Source organism: Mustelus asterias, chromosome 6 (genome assembly GCF_964213995.1).
Source record: "Mustelus asterias chromosome 6, sMusAst1.hap1.1, whole genome shotgun sequence".
Lineage (NCBI taxonomy): Eukaryota > Metazoa > Chordata > Chondrichthyes > Carcharhiniformes > Triakidae > Mustelus > Mustelus asterias.
Window position 1 is genome coordinate 4,226,920 of NC_135806.1, and position 18,382 is coordinate 4,245,301.

Consider the following 18,382-nt stretch of genomic DNA (forward strand, 5'->3'; position numbering starts at 1 on the left):
CAGAGTTGTGTACAGTTGCAACATAACGCTACGACTCCTAAATTCAATCCCCCTACCAATAAACGCCAAGACACCATATGCCTTCTTAACAACCTTATCTACTTGATTCCCAACTTTCAGGGATCTATGCACACATACACCTAGATCCCTCTGCTCCTCCACACTATTCAAAGTCCTCCCGTTAGCCCTATACTCAACACATCTGTTATTCCTACCAAAGTGAATTACCTCACACTTCTCCGCATTAAACTCCATCCGCCACCTCTCGGCCCAACTTTGCAACCTGTCTAAGTCTTCCTGCAAACTACGACACCCTTCCTCACTGTCTACCACACCACCGACTTTGGTGTCATCAGCAAATTTGCTAATCCACCCAACTATACCCTCATCCAGATCATTAATAAATATTACAAACAGCAGTGGCCCCAAAACAGATCCCTGAGGTACACCACTTGTAACCGCACTCCATGATGAATATTTACTATCAACCACCACCCTCTGTTTCCTATCCGCTAGCCAATTCCTGATCCAATTTCCTAGATCACCCCCAATCCCATACATCTGCATTTTCTGCAGAAGCCTACCATGGTGAACCTTATCAAACGCCTTACTAAAATCCATATATACCACGTCCACTGCCTTGCCCCCATCCACCTCCTTGGTCACTTTCTCAAAAAACTCAATAAGGTTAGTAAGGCACGACCTACCTGCCACAAAACCATGCTGACTATCACCTATCAATTCATTACTCTCCAAATAACTATAAATCCTATCCCTTATAATTTTTTCCAACATCTTGCCGACAACAGAAGTGAGACTCACCGGTCTATAATTCCCGGGGAAGTCTCTGTTCCCCTTCTTAAACAATGGGACAACATTCGCTAACCTCCAATCTTCTGGTACTATACCAGAGGCCAACGACGACCTGAAGATCAGAGCCAGAGGCTCTGCAATCACTTCTCTTGCCTCCCAGAGAATCCTTGGATAAATCCCATCCGGACCAGGGGATTTATCTATTTTCAGACCCTCCAGAATATCCTGCACATCCTCCTTATCAACTGTAATACTGTCTATTCTACTCCCTTGCAACCCAGTGTCCTCCTCAGCTATATTCATGTCCCCTTGCGTGAACACCGAAGAGAAATATTGGTTCAATGCTTCACCAATCTCCTCCGGTTCCACACATAACTTCCCTCTGCCATCTATAACTGGCCCTAAACTTGCCCTAACCAACCTTCTGTTCTTGACATACCTATAGAACGCCTTAGGATTCTCTTTAACCCTATCCGCCAAAGTCTTCTCATGTCCCCTTTTAGCCCTTCTAAGCTCGCTCTTCAACTCCCTCTTAGCCAATCTAAAGCTTTCTAGTGCACTACCCGAGTGCTCACGTCTCATCCGAACATAAGCCTCCTTTTTCTTTTTAACCAACAAAGAAACTTTTTTGGTGCACCACGGTTCCCTAGCATTCAGAAGGACAAGGGCAGCAGATGCACGGGAGCACAATCACCTGTAAGTTTCCTTCCAAGTCACGCACCACCCTGACTTGGAAATATATCACTGGTTCAATCATCATCACTGGGTCAAAATCCCAGAACTCGCTCTCCAACAGCACTGTGAGAAGGATCTCGCCATGCGGACTGCAGAGGTTCAAAAAAGGTCGTCAAGGGGCAATTTGAGATGGGCAAGAAATGCTGGCCTTGCCAGTGACACCCACAACCCCGAATTAAAAACTGAAATAGACCTCTCCAGCACGGGGAACATTCTGTCCGGATTCTCCGATTTCGTTCTCCCCACTATCGCTGCCAGCAAGAATGGAGAGTTCGGCACTCAGCCAAAACTCCACTCACTGCAGCAGGACCGACAAATCCCAGCCACAGGGTGAAGTTGGAGAATCCCAGCCGCGGGGTGAGGTCGGAGAATCCCAGCCGCGGGGTGAGGTCGGAGAATCCCAGCCGCGGGGTGAGGTCGGAGAATCCCAGCTGCGGGGTGAAGTTGGAGAATCCCAGCCGCGGGGTGAGGTCGGAGAATCCCAGCCGCGGGGTGAGGTCGGAGAATCCCAGCCGCGGGGCGAGGGCGGAGAATCCCAGCCACGGGGTGAGGTCGGAGAATCCCAGCTGCGGGGTGAAGTTGGAGAATCCCAGCCGCGGGGGCGAGAGCGGAGAGTCCCAGCAGCGGGGGCGAGGTCGGAGAATCCCAGCCGCAGGGGCGAGAGCGGAGAGTCCCAGCAGCGGGGGCGAGGTCGGAGAATCCCAGCCGCAGGGGCGAGAGCGGAGAGTCCCAGCCGCGGGGTGAGGTCAGAGAATCCCAGCCGCAGGGGCGAGAGCGGAGAGTCCCAGCCGCGGGGTGAGGTCGGAGAATCCCAGCAGCGGGTTGAGGTCGGAGAATTCCGGCCTCTGCTACTAGTGAAAATGTGAAATAAAGGACAAAATGTATGACATTTAAATACAATGGAATCACGTCCGCACACCCTGATCCAATTATCCCCCTTCCTTTTGATGCCACTTTACTTTAAGACTAAACCTGGTCAATGCCACAGAGCTGGAGAAAGTTCCTTCGCTTTCCATTAAGGTCAATTGAAATGTCAGAAACATTAGTGTCTCTGTACAGCAGCTGTTGGTTTGTAACTCGATGATGGTGATGAACTCAAAGGGTCTCCTTACAGCTGTTTTTCTTCCTGTGTTCACAGGAGGTCAGGAACTGCAGTTTCCCTGTGTGAGGCCAACATTATTCCTTTGAATCAGTTTATGACAAAACTATTTCTCCCCATTCTTATTGAGTGAAAAGGCTGTCAAACCAGCTCCTAGGCGGTCATGGAATGAAACAGTATAAAAGGAGGCCATTCGGCCCACCTTGCCTGTACTGGTTATTTGAAAGAGTTGTCAAATTAGCCCTACTCGCCTGCACTTTTCCTATAACCCTGTAAAATGATCTCCTTCAAGTATTTATCCAATTCCCTTTTGAAAGTTATTATTGAATCTGTTTCCGCCAACACTTCAAACAGCACATTCCAGGTCACAACAACTCACCGCGTTTAAAAATAAATTCTCATTACTCCCTCTCTGGTTCTTTGGCTAGTTATTTGTAATCTGATGAACAGTCATCTAGACTCAAAACTCTGGCTCTATTCTCTCTCCACAGATGCTGTCAGATCTGCTGAAATTTTCCAGCATTTTTCTGTTTTTGTTTCAGATTCCAGCGTCCGCAGTAATTTGCGTTGATCTATCTGTAATCTGTGTTCCACTGGTTACTGATCCTTCTGCTATTGGGAACAGTTTCTCCTTATTTACTCTATCCAAACTCTTTATCATTCTGATGTCAGCAGAGCCTAATCTGCAACAAGCAAAAGTGAACACCTATTTAGGAGGTTTGTGTTTGCAAGGCAAACCTGATTCCAGAAACCATATAAGACGATTAACAGCGTGCTTTTTATCACCTTGTATCCCTTCCCATGTATGACATGATAAAGAACTTTGCATTAAGTTTGTTGTCTGTAACTTTGCAAATTCACACCACAGGGCCAGAAACTTGTTCACAAAATTGAGAAACTCGGGTCTCATTGTTCCTCCAGCTGCCAAGGGGCCACAAAGACTGGGTGGCACGGTGGTACAGTGGTTAGCACTGCTGCCTCGCAGCTTTAGGGACCCAGGTTCAATTCCCAGTTTGGGTCACTGTCTGTGTGGAGTCTGCGTGTTCTCCCCGTGTCTGCGTGGGTTTCCTCCGGGTGCTCCGGTTTCCTCCCACAGTCCGAAAGATGTGCTGGTTAGGTGCATTGGCTATGCTAAATTCTCCCTCAGTATACCCGAACAGGCGCCGGAGTGTGGCGCCTAAGGGATTTTCACAATAACTTCATTGCAGTGTTAATGTAAACCTAAATAAACTTAAAGCTGAGATCACATAGAATGCACAGAACAGAAAAAGCCATTTGGCCCAATGAGTCCCTGCTGATGTTCATATTGTATATAAAATTCCTCCCATTCCATCTACCTCCAGTCAGCTGACTAACATACCTTACCATTCCCTCCTCTCTCATATACTTGTCTCGTTCTGTTTTGAAATATCTAAGCCAGTCAAGTCAACCTCCTCTTGTTGTGGTGAGTTCCACATTCTCAGCCCTCTCCTGATTGGGGGGATAAAACCCTGCTTCTTATTTCCTGATGGCATTTATTAGTGACTATCTTGTATTTATGGCAAGGATAAAAGCAAAATACTGCAGATGCTGGAATCTGAAACAAAGGTTCTGACGAGGGGTCATCCAGACTCAACATGTTGGCTCGATTCTCTCTCCACAGATGCTGTAAGACCTGCTGAGATTTTCCAGCATTTTCTGTGTTTTGTATTTATGGACTCTGGTTTTAGATTCTTTCACAATTAGAAACATTTTCACCACATTTACCCTGTCCAACCCATTCATAATTTTAGGGACCTCGATCAGGTCACCTCTGAGTCTCCCCTTTTCCAAAGAAAAGAACCCCAATATGTTCAATTCTATCCTGATTGCTCTGATCTCTCATTTCCTGTACCATCCTTGGAAATCATTTTTACATTCACTCCACAGCTTTCTTGTCCTTTCTATAATATGGAGACTGGAACTCAGCAGAGACTTTAAACGCAACTTTACCACATCCAACGATGTACATGTTTTTCCAAAGCTCTGGGTGGACTCTCTGTGGGGTAACTGCGTTCAGTTCTGGGCACACACCTCAGAAAGGACTTACTAACCTAGGAGGAGGTGGTCGCCACACTACCAGAAGGATGGGGAAACTTTGGATAGAGTGCAAAGAAGGTTCACCAGGATGTTGCCTGGTCTCAAGGGTATTGGCTATGAGGAGAGGTTGGATAAACTACAATTGTTTTCATTGGAAAGACAAAGGCTGAGGGGAGACCTGAAAGAGGTCTACAAGATTATGAGGGGCATAGACAAAGTGGATAGTCAGAGCTTTTTCCCAGGGTGGAAGTGTCAATTACAAGGAGGCACAGGTTCAAGGCGAGAGGGGAAAAGTTTAAGGGAGATGTGAGGGGCAAGTTTTTCACACAGAGAGTGGTGGGTGCCTGGAACGTGCTGCCAGAGGGGGTGGTGGAAGCAGGAACATTAGCAACATTTAAGAGGCATCTGCATGGGTACATGAATAGGGAGGGAAAAGAGGGTTTTTTTTAGTTTAGTTAGGGCATCATGATCAGCATGGGCTTGGAGGGCCGAAGGGCCTGTTCCTGTAATGTACTTTTCTTTGTTCTTGAGGAGCAGCATAGATTCAGCAGGTGATACCAGAGCTAAAAGGGGTAAATTATGAAGACAGGTTACATGGACTTGGCTCGTGTGCTCTTGCGTTTAGAAGATTAAGGGGTGGTCTAACTGAAATTAATGGATTTGATAGAGTAGATGGAGAGAAACTATTTCCTATAATGGTGGGGGGTTGGGGAGGGGGGCGGTGGTTGGCAGTGGCAGAGTCCAGAATGTGTGGCATAACCTTAACAGGGCAATGTCAGGAAGGACTTCCTCAAACACAGAGCAGCAGAAATATGGAATTCTCTTCCCTCCAAACACATGTTGAGGCTTGAGATCAAAAATGTAAAACAGAAATGGATAGACTTTCGTTAAGCAAGGGTTGGGGAACCAGGCTTGATGAGCAGATAAACGATGATCCAAGCTGAGTGACAGAGGAGGCTGGAGGCACTGCACAGCTTTCTCCTGTGTTCCCATGGTTGGGAGCAAGACAGGTTAAAGGGCACCGCATAATCTCAGAGGCGACCGTCCTCAGGGTAATGAGGGGGTCCCATGAGTCTTATTTAAGCCTAAAGTGTGACGAATCTGCTGGATTTTGCAGAGATAAATGAGACACACATCAGTGAGGACACCGAGCGGCTCCAATACATTCCTCAGCCAGAAAGACTCCCAAGATGATCACTTGACAGCAAGTGAAGATTTTCACTGTGGCACAGAAAATCCTCTCAAATTATTGCAATGGAGAAGTTTTGTATTTCAGACCAGGCATAAAAATCAGGAAGTAATACTCCCCAGGGCGGCACAGTGGTTAGCACTGCTGCCTCACAGTGCTAGGGACCCAGGTTCGATTCCTGGCTTAGGTCACTGTCTGCGTGGAGTTTGCACATTCTCCCCGTGTCTACATGGGTTTCCTCATGGTGCTCCAGTTTTCTCCCACAGTCCGAAAGATGTGCTGGTTAGGTGCATTGACCCAAACAAGCGCCAAACTGTGGCAACTAGGGGAATTTCACCAAAAGAAAAAACGCTGGAAAATCTCAGCAGGTCTGGCAGCATCTGTAAGGAGAGAAAAGAGCTGACGTTTCGAGTCCAGATGACGCTTTGTCAAAGGGGAATTTGACAGTAACTTCATTGCAGTGTTAATGTAAGCCTTACTTGTGAATAATAAATAAACTTTGAGTTTCCCCCAGCTGAAAAACTCCCCCTTGTTAACCATTCAAGGATGTTTATGTCCCTTTAATGCATCATCTTTTGCACGTATAAACCTATCCTCCCTCTTCATTTGACACTAACCCTTCCTTCACTTACATTTCTGCATCACTCACCCCCCTGGGCCAGGAATCAAAATGTGGAGATGCCGGCGTTGGACTGGGGTAAACACAGTAAGAAGTCTCACAACACCAGGTTAAAGTCCAACAGGTTTATTTGGTAGCACGAGCCACAAGCTTTCAGAGCGCTGCCCCTTCATCAGGTGAGTGGGAGTTGTGTTCACAAACAGGGCAGAGTTTGTGTCTTTATATGCCCTGTTTGTGAACACAACTCCCACTCACCTGATGAAGGAGCAGCGCTCTGAAAGCTTGTGGCTCGTGCTACCAAATAAACCTGTTGGACTTTAACCTGGTGTTGTGGGACTTCTTACCAAGAATCAAAAACATGGTTTTTATTTTTTCAGGAATGTGTGACATTTCTACAAATGAAACCCAAGGATTGCTTAAAAACAAACTGCTCCACGCAGCTGATAGTCATTAGAGGATGGTTCATAAATGGTGTGTGGTGAATTTTAAGTGACTGCTTTACTGCTGGACAGACTGGAGGCAATACTAAAAATTCATTTATTGCCTAACCTTTTCAAGGTGCTTTGCCATTCGGTGGAAATATCCACCACGTCACGTTTGTTTACAATTGTTGGCAAGTCAAATTAATATTTAAGAATTACACAAGTTGATGTGAATCCATTCAGATCAATGGTCTTGGGATTACCACTGAACAGTGCTGTTTGATATTGTATCATCTCCACTCCGAGTGAGTTCAAATTATTCATTGTGATCACTGCAGACTGATCAAAACCCTTCTAAATCATCCCAACTTGTGAGATACCACCCTTCCCTTCATTCCTTCTTGTCACTGGATCAAAATCCTGGAACTCCCTAAACAAAGTTTAAAATGTATTTATTAGAGTCACGAGTAGGCTTACATTAACACTGCAATGAAGTTACTGTGAAAATCCCCTAGTCGCTACACTCCGGCTCCTGTTCCGTTACACTGAGGGAGAATTTAGCATGGCCAATGCACCTAACAAGCATGTCTTTCGGACTGTGGGAGGAAACCAGAGCACCCAGAGGAAACCCACGAAGACATGGGGAGAGTGTACAGACTCTGCTCACACAGTGACCCAAGCTGGGAATCGAACCCAGGTCCCTGGCGCTGTGAAGCAGCAGTGCTAACCACTGTGCCACTGTATAGAATGACAGTAATATCATTTTCTTGTTCACTCTGAATCTCACACTGTGTTCCACTTGAGTTTCGATAATATTAAAATGACTAAGGAACACTTTGTGCATTTGGTTGGGTCTGATATTTGTTTCTCTATAATATTCTTTAAATCAACCAATTGATGCTGTTGACCTGTTTGGAGAAGTTTATGAAATATCTTCAAGCATTTAGCTTGTATTATGCCAGGTTTTTGATTGGCACCCCATCCACCACCTTCAGCATTCACTCCCGCCACCACTGACGCACAGTTGCAGCAATGCGTACCATCTACAAGATGCACTTGCCGCAACTCGCCAAACTTTCTTCAACGGCACCTTCCAAATCCACAACCCCTCAGGACCAAGGCAGCAGATGCAATGGGAACACCACCAACTGCAAGTTCCCCACCTAATCACAGACCATCCTGACTTGGAAATATATCGCTGTTTACCGCCACAATCTATGACGCTAGCTCGACCGTCACTCTGCCTGAGCCCAACAAACCAGGCCACCAAGATGAGCTTTGGTCGATTGCTGCCACTCGGGGAAGCAATCCTGCAGATTGTACCCAGATTCCTGGAAGCGCCGACACCCTTGATCACATGATTCCACAGTTGATCAACTGAGCAACAGTGACGCAAAGGCAGAGTTTGACTTTGCTATTTCAGGGGTCTGAGTTAGTTTGAGGGCATGTCAGTGAATTTGTGAGGAAACTTGGGCGTAAGTCGGTATGCATCATGTACATTCTTGGTGCACGTTGCCAATTGTGTCCCCTAGTTCAAAGTCCAGGCCCTTGTTTCATGGCTGTTAGTTTGCCTTGTGCTTTCTGTCTTAACTATATACAGTTTGTGTCTCCATGAGACAGTCATGAGTAGAAAACACCCCAGGGAATAACCACTCGAGAATATTTAACTTTAATTGGATTACATCCAGACTGTAGCCAAACAGAATACGCAGGAAGATGTGAATGGCATCTTGAGAAATTTTGCCTGTGCAGTCAATATGGTCTTATGCTGTGAATAACTTTTAATCCTGAGGGCATATCCAACTGGAGAAATATTGGAAAACAGGGTCCGCCTGTGTCCCAACTGATTCACCCTCCAGGGCAGTCTTACTGAGACAATTGAAGTAGTATCGAGAATCAAAGTGACCACAAGCAGATATTAATAAATCAAAACATGCTTGTGTTACACAAATCTTTGGCCTCGCCTGACCCTCAATCCATGGTTATTTCATCAGCATACTGCCGTAAAATGTGAAAAGAGTGCAGAATAATTGGGAAGCCTCAACCAATCAGAGTTGACTTGCCATTCAGTCCATTGTGTCTGCGCCAGCCAGGAAACAATTTAGCCGTTTATTTGAATCCCTGGTCGGTGGCCTTGCAGGTTACAACACTTTAGATGGAGTTCTAGGGACAGCACGATGGCACAGTGGCTAGCACTGCTGCCTCACAGTTCCAGGGACCTGGGTTTGATTCCCGGCTTGGATCACTGTCTATGTGGAGTTTATCACATTCTCCTCGTGTCTGCGTGGGTTTCCTCCGGGTGCTCTGGTTTCCCCCCACATTCTGAAAGACTTTCTGGTTAGGTGCATTGACCTGAACAGGTGCCAGACTGTGGCGACTAGGGGAATTTCATAGTAACTTCATTGCAGTGTTAATGTAAACTGACTTGTGACTAATAAATAAACTTTACTTTTTTTAAGGTACCTTTTAAACAAATTGAGCATTTCAGTCTCAATCGCCAATTCAGGCAGTGAATTCCAAACACCCATCACCCTCTAGAATCATAGAATCATAGAATCATAGAATCCTACAGTGCAGAAGGAGGCCATTCAGTCCATCGAGTCTGCACCAACCGCAATCCCACCCAGGCCCTATCCCCAGAACCGCATGCATTTACCCTAGCTCGTCCCCCTGACACTAAGGGGCAACTTAACATAGCTAACCCACCAAACCCACACATCTTTGGACTGTGGAAGGAAACCCACACAGACACAGGGAGAACATGCAGACTCCGCACAGACAGTGACCCAAGCCGGGCATCGAACCCAGGTCCGTGGTGCTGTGAGGCAGCAGTGCTAATCACCTTTGGGTGAAAAGGTTTTTTTCTCATGCCCCCTCTAATCCTTCCACCAATCATCAGACATCTATATCCCCTGGTAACTGACCCTCAGCTAAGAGAAACAGGTCTTTCCTGTCCACCCTGTCTAGGCCCTTCATACGCCTCAATTAGGTCACTCCTCAGCCTCTTCTGTTCGAAGGAAAACAGCCCTAGCCTATCCAATCTCTCCTCAGAGCTGCAATTTTCAAGCTCTGGCAACATTCTTGTAAACCTCCTCTGCACTCTCTCCAGAACAATGATGTCCTTCCTGTAATGTGGTGACCAGAACTGTACACAAAACCCCAGCCTGATCAGCATTTCATACAGTTCCCGCATTACACACTTGCGTTTGTATTCAACACCTCATCCAATAAAGGTCAGCATTTCATCAGCGACCACCTTATCCACCTGTCCTACCAACATGAAGGATGTGTGGACTTGCACTCTGAAGTCTCTCACTTCCTCAATCTCTCTCAATCTCTTTGCATTTATTCAGTATTCCCTTGCATTGTTTGCCCTCTCAAAATGCATTAACTCACACTTTTCTGGATTGAATTCCATCCACCGACTCAACCAATCCATTGATATCATTCCGGGGTCGACAGCTATATGTACATACGAACATATATACAAGCATACGAATTCGGAGCAGGAGTCGGCCACTCAGCCCTCGAGTCTGCTCCGTCATTCAATAAGACCATGGCTGATCTGAATGTAACTTCAACCCCACATTCCTGCTGACCCCCGATAACCTTTCACCCCTTGTTAATCAAGAATCTAAATTGTTAAGCTAATCAAGATTGGAGAAAATCACAATTGTAATTATCACTCTTGACGTTGTGACGTTAGTAACCAGGTGCCTCTGCGGCAGTGGGGTGGAACACCGCTTGTTGGATGACAGATCGGTTAGAATGTTCCGAGGTCAGGATTTTCCTTCCAATTGCCACCTGCTTTGGGGCTGGAAACATCAGTTTCCCCTACGAGTCGCACACCGTCCGGAATCAGAAATATATCATCGCTCCTTCACTGTCACTGGGTCAAAATCCTGGGATTCCCTTCCGAACAGCATTGTGGGTGTACCTACATCTCATGGACTGCAGCGGTTCAAGAAGATGACTCACCACCACCTTCTCAAGGGTAATTGGAAGTGGGCAATAAATGCTGGCCTGGTCAGTGAGGCTCACAAGAAAGAATAAAATGAAATCATGAGGGGTGATAATGAGTACACCAGATATTAATTTGATATGCCATACTGGTAATAACTCAGTGATTTTATGTTTACAGTTCCATCGCATCTATATATATCTTTGAAGATTTCTATGGCCTTATGACCTTTCTAAATCTTGTGTGACAGAACACTCTTTTTCTCTTTTCTACTTATTGCAGCATGTGACAGTAACCGGTGGGGCCCACACTGTAACAACCGCTGTCAGTGTAAAAATGGAGCTTTGTGTAATCCTATCACTGGAGCCTGCTTCTGCACTCCTGGGTACCAAGGTTGGCGATGTGAGGAGGTCTGCAATGCCGGGACGTATGGCAATGGATGCCATTTAAAATGCCAGTGCCAAAACGGGGCAACCTGTGACCACGTGACTGGCGAGTGTAAATGTCCGCCGGGGTACACTGGCGCATTGTAAGTACAAACTCCAACACACACTTACTTTCTTGGAGGCAAGAACTCTGTTTATAATGATTACTGAAAGACAACGTTTTCTGTACTGCAAAGGCCCCAAAATGTCTGGGGCTTTGTTGGGTGAAAGTAGCAATGTTATAAGTAATTTCTGACACTTTTCTATCGCATGGTGCTTACTTGCAGCTTTGGGCTTAACTTTGTGTCTCCAGTGTCTACGGCAATATCAATTCTAATGCTGGATCCAGAGTGAATAGTGAATGGCAGGGTAATTAAATAGTTTGTTTTCCAATGTTTAATTCTGCAGTTCACAGGATTGTGCGAACACACACGGAATAAACTGTCTTGATTTAACGCAAGCTGCCTTTGGCTTTAATCTATATCACATGATGCTGCTTTATAATTGAAAAGTTTGTGATTCAGTGCAATCTCCCGTTTGGAATCAATATTTCAGAATCAGATAGATTCCTTTGGGCATTCAGGAATAAAAACATCAGAATGTTTGTGCTGATCAGTGATAATGATTGGTTATCTCTCTCTTATGTCTCTCTCTCCTCTGGCCCCGATTCTCCCATTCTGCTGTGCTAGTTTTTTAGTGCAGCGGACCGGGCGAATTCTGCGGCGGCCGATTCGTGGAGTTTGCGCAAGCATTCGTGCCCCGCTTGAGTCTCCCAGCATCGGATTTCCGGCAGCGTCTGTTCCGTGCCGGAAATCGGCGGAGAGATACGGAAATTATTTAAATAATAATTTCCATATAATTTAAATGCTATTATCAGGGCCGGGACTGAAGTCCCTGGGCCCGCTAACCTCCCCCCACCCCCCCGGCCAGAGTGTTCCACTCCAGCGGGGTTTAGAGTAGCTCCCCACTTTCAGGGAATTCCAGGCCCAACCCCGCTGGAATGAAGGGGGGGGGGCAATCGGGGCCCCCCCCCCAGAGGGTCGGGCAGCGGGGTGGTGCCCCCTGGGCATTGGCACCTTGGTAGTGCCAGCCTGGCCCTCGGCACTGCCCAAGGAGCAAAGTGCCAATGCCCAGGGGCCACCTTGCACTGCCCATCAGGCATGGGGTGGGGCCTATTCGTGGGTGGGGCCTAGGGTCTGGGCCTGAATGGGGTGGGACCTAGGAGTGATAGGTGAGGGTGGGAGGGTCCCGCTGCCACTCTGCAGAGGGAATGGTGGGGGAAGGAGGAAGGGCAGCGATCGAGGTAGGCTGCGGGGGGGGGTCGACACTGCTGGGGATGGGTCTGAGCTGTGTGCGGGGGAGGTTATTGTCGGGCGGGAGTGATCGGAATGGGGGGGATGGGGGGGGGGCGTGGGATTGCAGTGGTCCGGGAGTGGGGGGGTTCAGGGCTGGGCATGGAAAAGGTTGGGGGGGTTGCGCGTGGAGCCGGCGTTGTGGGGGGATTGCGGGGCTGGCAATCGGGAGGCCGGCAGTGCGGGTCCACTGGGCACATCCGCCGAACTCGGCATTGACAGATCGGCGCATGCGCAGTGACCCGCTCAGCGCGCTGATCTCAGCCTCTCCAACGGGAATAGGCCCCACCCCCTGACATTGAATGATATTCACACTGGTGGCCTCTGCAGCACACAGAGTGTGGGAGATTCTTCTCTGAACTCCCACTGAAAAAACAGCATGAATTATTCCAAGAATTCAACACTTAGAATTTTTTCAGGAGAATTCTGCACTCTCTGTCTCTGTCTCCGTTTATCTACTGCCTGCTCTATCTTCTGTCTGTTTATCTGTCCACATGTCTATTTATCTACATACCTACCCATGTATTTCAACTATTTACTTTTCTCTGACATTCCTTCCCACCTATCCACCTATCTATAGCACTTTCAAAGCGCCAGTACAGATATGATGGGCTGAATGGGCTCCTTCCGTATCAAGATTTTTAAAAAATCTAATGGTATCAATGATGGAAGTTATAAAACATTGTTGATATCATGCTATGATTTTTGATTCTCTATCCCCCTCTCTCTCGATGCTAGTGTCAGCCGTGGCGCTCACTCTCACCTCTGAATTCAAATATTGTGGGTGCCCTGTCCATTCCACAGACATCAACACAAAATCTGGTCCAACGTTGCAGCAGAGTACTGAGGGAGTGCCGCACTGCCAGAGGGTCAGTACTGAGGGAGTGCTGCAATGTCAGAGGGTCAGTACTAAGGGAGTGCTGCACTGTCAGAGGGTCAGTACTGAGGGAGTGCTGCAATGTCAGAGGGTCAGTACTGAGGGAGTGCTGCAATGTCAGAGGGTCAGTACTGAGGGAGTGCTGCAATGTCAGAGGGTCAGTACTGAGGGAGTGCTGCAATGTCAGAGGGTCAGTACTGAGGGAGTGCTGCACTGTCAGAGGGTCAGTACTGAGGGAGTGCTGCACTGTCAGAGGGTCAGTACTGAGGGAGTGCTGCACTGTCAGAGGGTCAGTACTGAGGGAGTGCTGCAATGTCAGAGGGTCAGTACTGAGGGAGTGCCGCACTGTCAGAGGGTCAGTACTGAGGGAGTGCCGCACTGTCAGAGGGTCAGTACTGAGGGAGTGCAGCACTGTCAGAGGGTCAGTACTGAGGGAGTGCCGCACTGTCAGAGGGTCAGTACTGAGGGAGTGCCGCACTGTCAGAGGGTCAGTACTGAGCGAGTGCTGCACTGTCAGAGGGTCAGTACTGAGGGAGTGCCGCACTGTCAGAGGGTCAGTACTGAGGGAGTGCCGCACTGTCAGAGGGTCAGTACTGAGGGAGTGCAGCACTGTCAGAGGGTCAGTACTGAGGGAGTGCCGCACTGTCAGAGGGTCAGTACTGAGGGAGTGCAGCACTGTCAGAGGGTCAGTGCTGAGGGAGTGCTGCACTGTCAGAGGGTCAGTGCTGAGGGAGTGCTGCATTTAATTTTAGATGAGACATAAACACAAGGCCTGTCCACTTCCTGGGTCGACGCAAAAAGTCCACTGGACGAAGAACAGAATGCTTCTTCCTGGTGTCCTGGCCAAATTTGCCCCTCAGTCGACATCAGAAAAGAACAGATTATCTTTTCATTATTTCACTGGTGTTTGTGGGATCTTGCTGTGTGCAAAGTGACTGCTGAGCTTCCTACATTACAACAGTGACAGCACTTCAAGCAATATTTCATTGGATGCCAAGTGCTCTGAGACGTTCAGAGTTCATCAAAGGTGTTATACGAGGCATCCTCTTCTTTTGTTCTAATATGTGACTGTTAATCTTTGTGTCTTGCTTGGTTTTCTAGTTGTGAAGATTTGTGTCCACCAGGGAAACATGGACCTCAATGTGAGGAGCGATGCCCTTGTCAAAATGGCGGCGTATGTCACCATGTGACAGGAGAATGCTCATGCCCGCCTGGATGGATGGTAATCTATATCTATTATATATATATTATATATATTTTCTGTTATGTATGTTATTAACAATCTTACGTCTAGGAGCACATTTCATGTGCACAAGCGTTACTTTATGATGTCATGGGATTTTGGTAATGCTTCCAAGTCACTGGGGTAAGTTTTTTATGATGCTATTTCTTCATGTAATCCATTGCCTGTCACGTCTTGGTAATAAAACAGTCACACCACTCGAAATGCTTTCTGAGACACCCTGCCCCACCATATTTCTTTCTCTTTGGCCAAATCTCCTTAGTCTAAAGAAGTTTTGAACAAATTGATAGGAATAGGGTGCTGGGTGCCTGGAACTCGCTGCCAGGGGAGGTAGTGGAAGCGGATACGATAGTGACTTTTAAGGGGCATCTTGACAAATATATGAATAGGATGGGAACAGAGTGATATGGTCTCCGGAAGGGTATGGGGTTTTAGTTCAGTCGGGCAGCATGGACGGTGCAGGCTTGGAGGGCCGAAGGGCCTGTTCCTATGCTGTAATTTTCTTTGTTTGTTTGTTTGAATACATATTTCATACAGCATGATTAACCATTTCCATTGGATCGTTCGTTATTTGTATCGGATAGTACCCCCATTAAAAACTTTACTTCCAAGGCTCACTGAAGACTTGGTTTGAAATTTATGTCTGGAGTAGTGACTCTGTATGACAGGCAGTTTGAAGGTGTGCAGTGTATACACTTTCCCAAGTTGTATCAGTGATACTTCCAATTGGCAAATGATAGGTTGGTTTTCACTTAAAGTCCACAAAACTGAAACCTATACCATTGTTTATGGTCCACATACGTCTCCTCCACCTGACTTCATACCAACATATCCTTCTATTCCTTTCTCCCTCACATGTTTATTCTACTTCCCCTTAAATGCATCTATGTTATTCACCTCCCTGTGTTCAGGCATTCCACATTCTGACCATTCTCCTGAATTCCGTATTGGACGTCTTATGTGGTCCCTCATTTTCATCCCCACCCTATCGCCCAAACACCTCAACAGGTGGAAACATCTTCTCGAGATTTATGTAAATTAGCCCCCTTCATAATTTTAAAGACCTTTATCCAGTGACGCCTTTTCTTCTCTGTTCTGGAGAAAAGAGACCCAAGCTGTTCAGCTTTGCCTGGTATATCCTCTCAGTACAGCTTTTGTGCTTTGTGAATCATTTTTACACTTTCACCATGCCTTGATATCCTTTTTAGAGCTCGGTCCTGAGTATTGAACTCAGGAGAAGAAATATCACCTGCCAAACGTTGCTCCTGCAATATTATGCTTCAAAGTAATGGTTTAATAATTTGAATTAATATCGGTGCTGACGGCTGTGTTAAAAAATGTAGGGGATTAGCCAAAGAGACTCCACTTGTACGGCACATATTTCCTCATTGTTTTGCATTGAACTAATTTCCATGGGATAATTTTAACAATCTTCCTCCAGGCTGTTCTTTCTGAGGTCCAGACTGGTGATGTTAAACACTCAGAGAACAGAGTTTGATACTCTAACTGCCACCCTAGGCATTGGAGCCATCTATGGAGAGATAAGCAAAGACTTCAAGATCTTTTGATAAGATCGTCTGAGAATCAAGAAGGCGTTGGCATGATATTGAGAGATTTTTTAGTTTAACAACTTAGTTTTCCAGTTTTTCCTTTCAGCAAAGCTACCTCAGGAAGTTGATCCTTAAATCTGTGTTACAAGTCTTACAATAACAAGCCACGCGATTATCTCTCGCAATTTGCAAGTCTCCTAATTACAGGAGCGGTGAGAAGGGGGATAAAGTTAAATGTGGACCTGAGAGTCATTTTGCTTTTGCTTGAAACAAAATTATTGGCACTCCTCTCAAACAACGTTCTCATCCTCGAGTTCACGGCAAATCTGGGCATTTAATCTTAAAGTGCTTCTCGGATTGAGGCTGGTAAGCATAATGATTAAACAAAAAGTGATTGACTGAAGAACTTTACTTTTAAAGGGAACGGTATGTGGTCAGCCTTGTCCTGAAGCAAGATATGGAATAAACTGCTCACAGGAATGTCAGTGTCACAATGGTGGACAATGTGACTCAGCCTCTGGTCATTGTCAGTGTGGAGCTGGCTTCACAGGAGAGAGGTAATGGAACCTGTCAACACTGTATCTTAATGTGGCATTGACTTTCATGTATCTTTATACAGTCTACATGGCCTCGTTCCCACGCGAACCATCACTTTAGCCACATCCACCCTTGCAACTTGCCGAGATTTCTAGGCTCTTCCAATTCCAGCCACTCACACATTTACCATTTCCATCATTCCAACGCCGGTGTTCGTGCCTTCAGCTACCTGGGCCCTAAGCTCTGGAATTTCCCTCCCTTAACCTCCCTATCTCTGTCTTCCCATAAGATGTTCCATAAAACCTAATTCTTTTGACCGAGCTTTGGGTTACCTGGTTACCTAATATCTTCTTAGAACATAGAACATAGAACATTACAGTGCAGTACAGGCCCTTCGGCCCTCGATGTTGCACCGACCAGTGGAACCAATCTAAAGCCCCTCTAATCGACACTATTCCAATATCATCCATATGTTTATCCAATAACCATTTGAATGCTGTTAATGTTGACGAGTCCACTACTGCTGCAGGCAGGGCATTCCACGCCCTTACTACTCTCTGAGTAAAGAACCTACCTCTAACATCTGTCCTATATCTCTCACCCCTCAATTTAAAGCTATGTTCCCTCGTGCTAGCCAACACCATTTGAGGAAAAAGGCTCTCACTATCCACCCTATCTAATCCTCTGATCATCTTGTATGCCTCTATTAAGTCACCTCTTAACCTTCTTCTCTCTAACGAAAACAACCTCAAGCCCCTCAGCCTTTCCTCATACGATTTTCCCACCGTACCAGGCAACATCCTGGTAAATCTCCTCTGCACCCTTTCCAACACTTCCACATCTTTCCTATAATACGGCGACCAGAACTGTACGCAATACTCCAAATTTTGTACAGTTGAAGCATGACCTCCTGGGTCCAAAACTCAATCCCTCTACCAATAAAAGCTAACAAAACCATACGCCTTCTTAACAACCCTATCAACCTGGGTGCCAACTTTCAGGGATCTATGGACCTGGACACCCAGATCCCTCTGTTCATCCACACTACCAAGTATCTTACCATTAGCCCAGTACTCTGTATTCCTGTTATTCCTTCCAAAGTGAATCACCTCACACTTTTCCGCATTAAGCTCCATTTGCCACCTCTCAGCCCAGCTCTGCAGTTTATCTATATCCCTCTGTAACCTGCCACTTCCCTCCGCACTGTCTACAACTCCACCGGCTTTAGTGCCATCCGCAAATTTACTAATCCATCCTTCCACGCCCTCATCCAGGTCACCTATCAAGTTCTTTTCTGACTTGGTGTCAGGTTATACCTCATAATGCGACTGTGATGTAAAAGTGCTATGTAATTGCAAGTTGTTGCTGTATGTTCTTGGAGAAGTAACATATGGATAATAAAACACGGAACTGCTGACCAGATTCAAAATAGATTCAGCTATTAAATCAGTTGAACTGGTTTGAAGTTAATGTTTCCTCTATTGTAACAAGCTTCTGTTTTG

General features: G+C 46.4%; 1 protein-coding gene across 1 annotated transcript in view; it reads left to right on the top strand.

Moving 5' to 3' along the window:
- The window catches only part of megf10 (multiple EGF-like-domains 10), a 165,563-nt gene that overhangs the window by 80,806 nt on the left and 66,375 nt on the right, over positions 1 to 18,382 (top strand). The window contains exons 6-8 of the mRNA XM_078213956.1: positions 11,179 to 11,425; positions 14,652 to 14,772; positions 16,764 to 16,900. Of these exons, the coding sequence (XP_078070082.1) occupies positions 11,179 to 11,425; positions 14,652 to 14,772; positions 16,764 to 16,900 (505 nt within the window). The remainder of the gene's footprint in view (positions 1 to 11,178; positions 11,426 to 14,651; positions 14,773 to 16,763; positions 16,901 to 18,382) is intronic.